This window comes from Arachis hypogaea, chromosome 13 (assembly GCF_003086295.3).
Source record: "Arachis hypogaea cultivar Tifrunner chromosome 13, arahy.Tifrunner.gnm2.J5K5, whole genome shotgun sequence".
Classification (NCBI taxonomy): domain Eukaryota; kingdom Viridiplantae; phylum Streptophyta; class Magnoliopsida; order Fabales; family Fabaceae; genus Arachis; species Arachis hypogaea.
In genome coordinates, this window is record NC_092048.1 from 115786973 (window position 1) to 115798693 (window position 11721).

Below are 11721 nucleotides of genomic sequence, written 5' to 3' on the forward strand. Positions count from 1 at the left end.
AGATATATTGCTTTTTTATCATAAATAATTTAATTAATTTTATTATTTATTCAACTTACAAAGATATTACAATTAAGATATTATAACAATACAAATCAATGCACCTTAAAACACATGAATGTTATAATTATGTGTGTATGTAAAATTATATATTATTAGAGTAAAGTATCATTTTTGTCCCTAATATTTGGGGTAAGTTCTAAAGTTGTTCCTAACGTTTCAATCGTCCTATTTAAGTCCCTAACGTTTTAAAATTGACTCAACGTTGTCCTGCCGTTAGGGATCCGTTAACAGAATTGACGGCAGGACAAAATTGAGACGATTTTGAAACGTTAGGGACTTAAATAGGACGGAAACGTTAGGGACAAAAACGATACATAAAAATAAATTTTAATTTAATTTTATCTTTCAATAATATTAATTTTTTTACTATACATAGTATTCAATTATTTTTTAATTACATCTAAATAAATTACACTTAATCACATTACTTTCATTTTAAATAACTAAAAATCTTTAAGAGTAAAATTATAAAAAATTAATTTATTTAAAATGAAAGTAATATGATTAAGTGTAATTTATTTAGATGTGATTAAAAAATAATTGAATATTATGTAAACTAATTGAATATTATTAAAGGATAAAATTAAAATTTATTTCTATGTATCATTTTTGTCCCCAAAGTTTTTGTTCTATTTAAGTCTCTAACGTTTCAAAATCGTCTCAATTTTGTCCTGCCGTCAATTCTGTTAACGGATCCCTAATGACAGGACAACATTGTGTCAGTTTTAAAACGTTAGGGACTTAAATAGGACGATTGAAACGTTAGGGACAACTTTGGGACTTGCCCCAAACGTTGAGGACAAAAACAATACTTTATTCTATATTATTATTATAAATTAAAATTATAAAATATATAATGTATAAATTAAAATAAATAGTTATAATACATAATCTATAATTTATATATATAATCAAATTAGTTCACGAGTTAATATGTTGAGTTTATCCAAATTTAAATTTAGATTACTTAATATACGAATTCAAATTCAGTAAATATAAAAAAAATGAGCTCAAATTTAAATTCAAACTCAACTCATAAACTCAATCAATTGAGTTATTAACAAATTGAACTCTAGTTAGGTCACAATCTAATTTGTCTTCTAGGTTCTAACCCTATTCAATACCAACATGGGATTAGAAGAAAGAAGAAAAAATCATATCTTTTTTTAAAAACCCTTCATATATAATTTATAAAAAATACAGCTTGCAATATTTAATATTTAAATTATTAATTTTTTAATTTGAACATAAAATACTTCCTATTTTAATTATTAACATTACCCACATTTTAGTTAACAAGAGACACTGGTGTTAACTAATTCCAGAATAGAATTACCATTTCTCTTCGTTTTCTTTTGGACTGTGCCAAATTAGCCATTTTTTCGGAAAACAATTCAGTGATCCAGCTGATGAGGGCCCAATAGTGTTCCTGAAAGGCAGGGCCCACAAATGCCAAACGGAGTATTTTTTGTGTTGTTTCAGACTTCAGTATCAAATTTGGATGCTCCATAGCATAAAATAAATGAAGGAAAAAACGGGTGATCCCAATTCCCAAGAGAGGAGTGGGCAATGCATCGCAGCCGTTGAATTCCAAATAAATAAATGAGTTGGACACGTTTAACGGTGCACTCCGATGCGAGGGAAGCGCTTCCGCTCCCGTCCCAATCGCTTCAGTGTGACCCACCCCCACTTCAACTCAAACTCCAACCTTCCGTGTCTTCTAGTAATACTCTTCCTCTCACTTCATAACCAAACACTTCTAACCCTGTTTCTTCTCTTCTTTTCTCTTCTCGATAATTCGAAGATATATGGCGGATTGGGGGCCCGTGGTGATAGCTGTGGTGCTCTTCGTGCTGCTGAGCCCGGGCCTCCTCTTTCAGATTCCCGGGAGGGGAAGAGTGGTTGAGTTTGGGAACATGCAAACCAGTGGGGCTTCCATTATGGTTCATGCCATCATCTATTTCGGTCTCATCACCATCTTTCTCATTGCCATCGGTGTTCATATCTACACCGGCTAAGGGTAACCCTCCATTTATACAGACATGGATCTATTCTGCTAGATCTCAATGTATTTTTATTTTTATGTACTCTAGTTCCTAGGTAGTAGTATTATCAGCCTTTTAAGTTTTAACATTTCCGCTTTGGCTATGCGTATATGTACTGTATTTGTATTTGTATTTTGTATTTTGTATTTTGTGTGTGTGTAACTGGATTCCGGGCACAACAACGTTCCTCCTTTTATTTCTGCTACTTGATACTACTTTTCCCCCAGTCAGTTTCGCTTGTCATATCTTCCAAAAAGAAAGAAAGTAGAGAAAAAGGGGGTAAGGATGATACTCTATCTATCCGTGACGTAATGATCCATCATATTTATTGCTGTATGACGGTGGATTTGTTTTGTTCAACATTATTTCCGATCTTGGCCTTATTATGTGCTCTGCTTTTTCCAGCTTTTCTCAATATTATTGTTGCCTCATCTGAATTACGGTTTTTAGCAGCTTTGGTGCTTTACAATAATACTAATAATAATTATAAAAGGTTCAATTAAAGAAGGGAAAATGTATGTCATGTACAAATCATTGTAAATATAAATCTTGAATCATATTAATTTGAACTGAACAATTATTTGCGATCACAAACAGTGAAATGTCATTTTAGGCAGCTCATGTATGCGTGGGAAAGACGTTTCAATGAACATATGGGAGTTCAACGTCTTTTTCATTCTAGAAAAATATATTCTTTTCCAAGATTCGATGGCTAATAGGGTAATACTGAAACCATTGCATGCTATGATCCAACCTTCGTTTGTAATTAGATATTAAATTTATTGGACAAATAAAAATAATTAATTTTTATATTTATTATCTAAAAATATTTTTTTTCCTCCACTCCCTCAGACCTCAGTCACTGTTTGAGTCGGAGCCGCTGAAACAACCATGCTCTCCATTACAATCCTTCAACTCCACTCAATCATTCTCCGTCCTTATTCCTCTTTCTTCGTCCCCATCCTTATTCCTCTTCCTTCACCTACAGGCTCTCCGCGTGCGCACCATTGACGCGGCACAGCCTTCGACTAATGCAAGTAGACCGTTCCCACTCTTCATGCCCTGGGCTCTGTTAATTCTTTTGTCAAGAAATATTTTGTTTTGACTTTTGAGCCGGTTTGGATATTTTTTTTCCTCTCATTTATCGGTAGGGGTGGGTGGCAGTATGTCCATTCGCGAATCCAAAATTTTTTTATTTTTATAATAAAATTAATATGTGTATATAAAAATTAGTTATTAAATTATTTGTTAATTATTATATATTTGTATATAGATAAATATATTGTTTAATTTATTTTTAAAATATATTTTATATTTTAATATATATTTTATATAAATAATTATTTTATGTATATATAATATAATTATTATTATAATTATATTTTATTATTATAAAATATGATTATTTTTTAAAATATTTAATTTACAAATTAAAATATTAAAATAATAATTTAAATAATAATTTATAATTTAGAATTCTATTTTTTAGGTTTTATATTTTATAAAAATTGAATAATAATTTTTTTAACAATATAATCAAAATCATTTTTTATATGGTAAATTCTACTCTACTTTTTCTATAATAACATGTAAATTATCCTCTATGACATGTCACTCTTTAATTGATTGTTATGTTAACTATGATTAAATTATTTTAAAATTAAATTATAACTCAAAATGGGTAATTGTATAATTTACTAAAATACTAAAATCTGAATCTTTGCTTTTTCCCCAAATCATACTTTCAGATATTGAACTCTAATTTCTTTATAGCTCATTTCCCATTCCGTCGTCGTCGCTCATCTCTAAATCATTGCCGCTGCTATCGTCACAAGCAACGCGGCCGCTGTGCACATATTTAATACAGTGCTTTCATCCATTCGCTGTTCATTATCTGGTATAAGAAAAGAGAGGAAAGGAAGAAAAGAAAGCGAGGCAGATGTTCACTAATTTTTGTCACATATATAGAAGTTGGAATTGATTGTAATTGCCCCCAATATTGATCATTCATAAGAAACATAAGTACAATTTCAATTAAATTTTTCAGTTTATTTTCTCATTTTTTACAGGAATTCAGGAAAGGCTGGTTGGACCGCCTCTCGTCTTAAAGATGCAAACATATAAATTTAGAATTTCTTTTTTTTATAAAATGTGAAAACATATAAATTTATTTTTTAATATTTATAAAATTATCTAATCATTCATCTTAAAAAAATATTTAATTATAAAATGGTCCTACTTCAGTTAAGATGTTAACTCTTATTGGATTAAATTAACTTAAACTAAAACTAAACATCTAATTAATGTGTGCCATGTCATAGATGGTAATTTACATGTTGATTGCCAATGAGTAATAACTCAAATGGCATAGTCTCCCCATACTCAATTAAGAGGTTGCGGGTTCGAGTTAGACAGGGTTGGGTAGAACTCACCTTTTTATATATATATATATATATATATATATATATATATATATATATATATATATATATATATATATATAACTAAAAAATTATTTAAAAATTTATTTCTCATGCAATTAGAAATCTGTTACAGAAAAAAAAAAAACATTAGAGCTAATTTCGAAAAAAATAAATAATACACTTTTAAGTTAATTTTTAAGAAAAATATCAATCACATTTAAATTGAGAAGTGATCATTTTAATAGACATCTAATATGAAATTCTTAAATTCACTATTAAGTACTAAAACTTGAATAAAAATTTAGGGTAAAGTATATTTTTATCACTAAAATTTGTCAAAAGTTTTAAAAATATCCTTAAGTTTTATTTTGTTTCAATTTTGTCCCGGCTAAATTTTCAAAAAATTTAAGACCAATCTAACAAGGAAAAGTATAGGGTACCAATATATTATCTGCCAACTTCTGCCAACTCTTATTTATAATTGTGTTTTATGGAAGTATGTTCGTGGATGTGTCTAATAATTAATATATTTTAAATACATATATAAAGAGACACATCCAGGAAATATATTTATAAAGACACTTTTATTAAACACAGCTATAAAAAAGACATTTTTATTAAACACATCTACGAATACACTTCCATGAAACACAATTATAAATAAGAGTTGGTAGAAGTTGGCAGATATGTTGTTGGTAACGTAGCGGAACCGATCTAACAATAATGCATGAAAATTATGCTTGATTTGTTTGTATTGAGGGGTTGTTCTTATGAAATTGTTATTAAATCGGTTTTAAATTTTTTGAAAAATTAGTCGTCGGGAGTATCTTTGATGCAAATCGAAAACTTTTGGAACAAAATTGAAACAAAATAAAACTTAGGGATATTTTTAAAACTTTTGTCAAACTTTAGGAACAAAAAATATACTTTACCCAAAAATTTATTATGAGGTCAAATTCATAATTTAAAGAGGATAAATAAATATTAATACCATATACTAATAAAAACAATTCAAATTGTAACGGGGCAAACCCACAACAAAGAACATAGATTCATCCCAGAGTATGTATCCTACCCAACCCAGTTGTGTAGGGTTGCCAACCGATCTAGTGCGAAGCGAATTTGAGCGCAAGTTGGGGGTGCGGGCTCGCACCCTATATATGTATATGTTTATAAAAATATGTTATAGGTGGATATTGAACCAAAAACTTCTCGTTTAGTGTACAAGGTCTTTATCATTGAGTCAAGATTATCAATTAATAATTTAATATTTTTTACTTATATAAAAACCAATTATATTTTAGTGATATATAAATACAATATTATATTACAATATTTTATTTGTGTTTGTGTTGTTAATTTAAGCAAAGACTTTTATGTAGAATTGAATATTTGATAGTTATGTTGTTTGTGGGACGATTGTGTTATTTGTGAGATGATTGTGTTGTTTGTATTGAATTTTTAATTTGCATTATTAGATTATATAATAATATTGCATATTTGTGAAAATTCACGAGCAGGGTCGGATATCCGCGGGTTGACCGCGAGTAGGATTAGAGTTGGGTTGTTCTCAACTCGCAGATAGAGTAGAGTTGAGTTTTAGTAACAAATTTAATCCGCATGTAGAGTATGGTTGAGTTTTAGTAACAAATTCAACCTGCGGGTAAAGTTAGGATTAGGTCCATAGTTGTCAGAATCAAACCGATCAGACTATTGGTTCACTGATTTATTGGTTTAATCGATAAATTACTAGTTGAATCGGTAGAACCGGTCCTATATAAATAAAAAATATAAAATAGTTAAAAACCTAAAATTAAAATTTAAAATGCATATCTTCACTAATATTTTAAAAACAATCAAATTTCAACAAATTATAATCAACAAGTTATAATCCAGTTATCATTAAATTAATATATAAAAAATTCTAGTATTTTTCATAATAAAGATTTTTTAAATAACTATTTTTTTATTTTATACTAAAATAACTATTTTTTTTATTTTAATAACTAACTAACTAATTTATATTTATTATATTATTATATACTATATGTATTTATTAAAAAAATAATATTTAATAAATATCATATAATCATAAAAAGAATAATGATATTGTAATTAATAAAAATATTTGATATTTTTATATACATGTTTAATAATATTTATATTAATAATTATGAATAATAAAAAATATAATTAATTTAAATATAAATAAATATAAAATTAAAATAATATTAACAAAATTATTGTATTTACTATATAATTAATAATTAACATATAAAATAATAAAGAATAACATAGTTTATTGACAAGAAAAGTATGCCATAACAAAGAGGATCCAAATATAAATTCTATTTTACCTTAATTGATTTATCGAATTTTTTTATCGAAATGGTCGGTCTGATTTGATTTTTGTTAATAAAAATGTATTAAACTAGTTTTTTTTGTTGCTCTAATTCACCGTGGATGTGAGTTTTGTTAATAGAAAATGTATTAAATTAGATTTTTTTGTTGTCCTAATCTATCAATTTAAACTCCATTAGCCAACAAATTAGAGAGCTGTACAAGATAAAATTCTCGCGACACTTGTTTAAACAAATAACTAAATAAGTGAGCTGAGTACTTTAGACCAAAATTAATTGAATATTAGTATCAAAAGGATTGATAGTTTACAAAATTAAATTTAAAATCAATTTTTCATAAAACTCTGAATTTTAATTCTAATCAACATGACAAATTTTTTCTCTAGTTCTTCTTTCAAGTTTTTTATCGGACACAGAAGTAACAAGGACAGGATTTCCATCCGCCATGGTGAACTAGATCTTCCGTTACAGTATTATATCCACGAAAATTCGGACGAAGTTGCCACCATCATACCTCCGTTTTTATTCCACAAAAATAAAAGGTTTCTAAATTTTTATTTTAATAAGTATATAATAAATATATTATAATTTAAAATTATATATATTAATCATGTATATAAAAGATCAACTATCAAAATTACTTATCGATATAAAATATGTATAATATATTAAATTATATAAGATATAAATTGAAAATAAGTTACACAAATATATAGTAGTTAATTTATTTAATAAATAATTTTTAGTATATATATAGTTTTTTTATTTTTATTTTTCTATTAAAAATATTAAAGTAAACTATCAAAATTATCCTTAATTTTTAAAGATCCCAATAAAAATAATTAAATAACTATTTAAAAAGTACATTAAAAATTGAAGCAAAATTCGATCTCAATAATTTTTTATTGACAAAAAAAATTATAAAAAAAAAGTCTATTTAATATACAACAACAAAGTCTTGTCCCATTAAGTGAGGTCGGCTACATGAATCAAACGACGCCATTGTACTCTGTCATATATCATGTCTACAGAGAGACCGTTTACATATAGATCTCGTTTGACCACCTCATGGATGGTCTTCTTAGGTCTTCCTCTGCCTTTCATCCCTTGTTCATCTTCCATCTCATCCACCCTCCTGACTGGATGTTCTATCGGTCTTCTTCTCACATGTCCAAACCACCTGAGACGCGATTCAACCATCTTTTTCACAATGGGTGCTACTCCAACTCTCTCCCTTATATCTTTGTTTCTTATTTTATCCAATCGCGTATGACCGCTCATCCATCTCAACATCTTCATCTCTGTCATACTCAGCTTATGTTCATGCTCTCCTTTAGCCGTCCAACACTCCGTACCATAAAGCATAGCCGATCTTATAGCGATGCGATAGAATTTACCTTTAAGTTTTAAAGGCACTTTTTTGTCGCATATAAAACCATATGCACTCCGCCATTTTGACCAACCTGCTTGGATCCTATGATTTATATCATGTTCAATCTCTCAATTATCCTGTATGATGCATCCAAGATACTTAAAACTTTTAACTTTTCGTAGGATGTTTTCTCCAATCTTCACCTCTATATTAGGGTTTTCCCTTCTCAGACTGAACTTACATTCCATATATTCCGTCTTGCTACGGCTTATGCGTAGACCATACACTTCTAGAGCTTCTCTCCATAACTCCAACTTCTTATTTAGGTCTTCTCTTGACTCTCCCATAAGGACGATATCATTGGCAAAAAGCATGCACCATGGCACAGGCTCTTGGATGTGCTCTGTGAGTACTTCCAAGACTAATGTGAATAGGTATGGACTTAAGGATGATCCCTGGTGTAATCCTATACTAATAGAAAATTCCTCTGTCACACCACCTTGAGTCTTCACACTAGTTGTGGCCCCATCATACATGTCTTTAATTGCACGAATATATGCGATCCTTACTCTCCTCTTTTCTAAAACCTTCCACAAGACCTCCCTTGGTACTCCATCATACGCTTTTTCCAAATCAACAAACACCATATGTAGATCCCTTTTATTACTACGATACCTCTCTATCATCCTTCTTAATAGGTATATCGCTTCAGTGGTAGACATGCCTGTCATAAATCCAAATTGGTTCATTGTTACTTGTGTCTCTTTTCTCAACCTCTGTTCTATCACCCTTTCCCATAACTTCATGGTATGACTCATAAGTTTGATCCCTCTATAGTTTCCACAACTTTGTATATCTCCCTTATTCTTGTAGATAGGTACCAAGGTGCTCTTTCTCCATTCATCAGGCATCTTCTTTGACCTTAAAATCTCATTAAAAAACTTGGTTAACCAGTTGATGCCTTTTTCTCCAAGATCCTTCCAAACCTCAATTGGGATATTATCAGGTCCTACTTCCCTGCCGTTTTTCATCTGCTTTAGAGCCTCTTTTACCTCGAAGTCTCGAATCCTTTGATAGTAGTCAAAGTTTTGATCTTCTTCCCTTGTGCATAACCGACCAAGGCTCGGAAGAGTCTTTTGTCCCTCATTGAATAACTCGTAGAAGTAGCTCTTCCACCTTTCATTAATCTTCTCCTCTTGAAACAACACCTCTCCATCCTTATCCTTTATGCACTTAACCTGATCCAAATCTCTCATTCTTCTTTCACGGCTCTTTGCGATTCTATATATACCTTTTTCTCCTTCTTTCGTGCCCAAAGACTGGTAGAGACCCTCATATGCTCTTGTTCTTGCTTCGCTTACAGCCACTTTTGTCTCTTTCTTAGCCGCCTTATATTTTTCCCAGTTATCTGCGTTGCGGCATAAAGATCACTCTTTAAAGCACTCACTTTTTATCTTTATCTTTTCTTGTACACTCGCATTCCACCACCAGTGACTCCTTGTCTCTTGGCCCTATTCCTTTAGATTCACCAAAGCTTTCTTTTGTTGTTCTTCTAATAACTTCTGCCATCTCCCTCCACATCTCTTCCGCGCTTCCATTCCCATCCCACTTTGTCTCTTCTCCTACCTGTCTTAGGAAGCTTCTTTGTTCCTCACCTTTCATCTGCCACCACCTCGTCCTTGGGTTCTTCGTATGCTGTCTTTTCCTTAACTTTTGCTCAACGCAAAAATCCATGACGAGCACCCTATGTTGTGTTGTCAAACTCTCTCTCGGGATAATTTTACAATTAATACAAAATTTCTGATCGACTCTCCTTAACAAGAAGAAGTCGATTTGAGAGCTTGGCATGCCACTCTTATAGGTTATAAGTTGTTCGTCTCTCTTTTTAAAACATGCATTTGCGATGAGAAGATCAAAAGTTGAGGAAAAGTCCAAAATAGTTTTACCCTCGGCATTGATCACCCCGAAACCATGGTCTCCGTGAATACTCCCATATCCAGTCACTTCTCTCCCAACATGGCCATTTAAATCTCCTCATAAGAAAATTTTATCTCCCAAAGGTATGTCTTGAACCAAACTCTCTAGATCCTCCCAAAACCTTATCTTGTGTTGTTCGTCCGAACCCACTTGCGGTGCATAGGCACTAATCACATGGAAAGCACCTCCCTCCACCACAAGTTTGATAGAGATGATCTGATCTCCCACCCTCTTGACATCCACTACGTCCTTCTTCCACTGCTTATCCACAATTATTCCAACCCCATTCCTATTCTTCACCTTTCCTGTATACCAAAGTTTGAAACCAGAAGTATCCAACTCCCTAGCCTTCGCACTAACCCACTTTGTTTCTTGTAGGAACATAATGTTAATCTTCCTTCTTGTCATGGTGTCCACCACCTCCATGGACTTTCCTGTTAGAGTACCTATGTTCCATGTCCCGAATCTCAACCTTCTGTCGCTTCGACCTTTACCTTTTACTTTGTGAACTAGCTTATTTACCCTCGTCCGTTCACGAAAACGCGAGAACCCTTGCTCATTTAACACTACGTCCAGGTACCGATGCAACGGCTCTTGCTCATTTGACACCGTACTCGAGCCATACAGCGCGTTGCTTCCAAACAACGACCTAGCTTTAGCGCAATAATGTCTTTAATTCATGTCATGGGGATTCGACTATATTTAATATAAAATCACTAAATTTTAAACACAAAAACATGTCATTTTTTGAATTATATTTGTAAAAATATATAATGAGAAAATCTCAAGTTTGGTGTCTAATTTTCTTTCCTATTTTAACCCTGCTAAGTGCCAACATAATCCAAAACTAACTTTACAATTATTTATTTCACTACCAGTTACAAAAAAATTCACACGTAACTTCTTTCTCAATCCTCCACTTAAATAATCTATTTTTTTTATCATTTCTTTAATTTCTTTACTTCTCTTCCTCAACTCTAATATTTTCACCTTTTGAATAACTCTTTAGACAACTTTCTAAAATAGACTATGACTATGATAAATGTTGGTTTTAGAAGCATGTACGAAAAGAACAAAAGAATAATTTATGATGAAGGAAGTATTCAATTATCATCAATAGTAGTGATAAGTAATTTTTGGTAAATTTTATTATATTTTGTGATATTCATTTAAATTATATTTTATTTAGTTTTATCTTAGTTTTAGTTTGTACCATTTTGTTCTGATGTACTCTGTAACTTCACTCTAATTATTTTATTAGAGTTTTTGTTGTAGTTTCTTAAAAAATTTTATCATTTTTGTATTTTTTTATTTTTTCTTCTCCTTTCTTTAACATTCTCAGTTGAATTGCCTCCATCCTACTCCTTTGCCTTCCTCCACTGTGGTTATAAATTTTTCTTTTTCAATTTACTTACTCAATCTATATTTTTAATCTATTTTTAATTTTTTTAATTTGTTACCAATTTTTCACATAGACAAAT

The 11721-nt window shown here is 30.6% G+C and overlaps 1 protein-coding gene across 1 annotated transcript; it reads left to right on the forward strand.

Annotated features, from left to right (window-relative positions):
- The first annotated feature begins 1250 nt into the window (after positions 1 to 1250).
- Positions 1251 to 2313, forward strand: LOC112732826 (uncharacterized). Its single transcript, XM_025781632.3, has one exon. The coding sequence runs from the start codon at positions 1872 to 1874 to the stop codon at positions 2079 to 2081; it is 210 nt and encodes a 69-aa protein (XP_025637417.1). The 5' UTR covers positions 1251 to 1871; the 3' UTR covers positions 2082 to 2313.
- The last annotated feature ends 9408 nt before the right edge of the window (positions 2314 to 11721 follow it).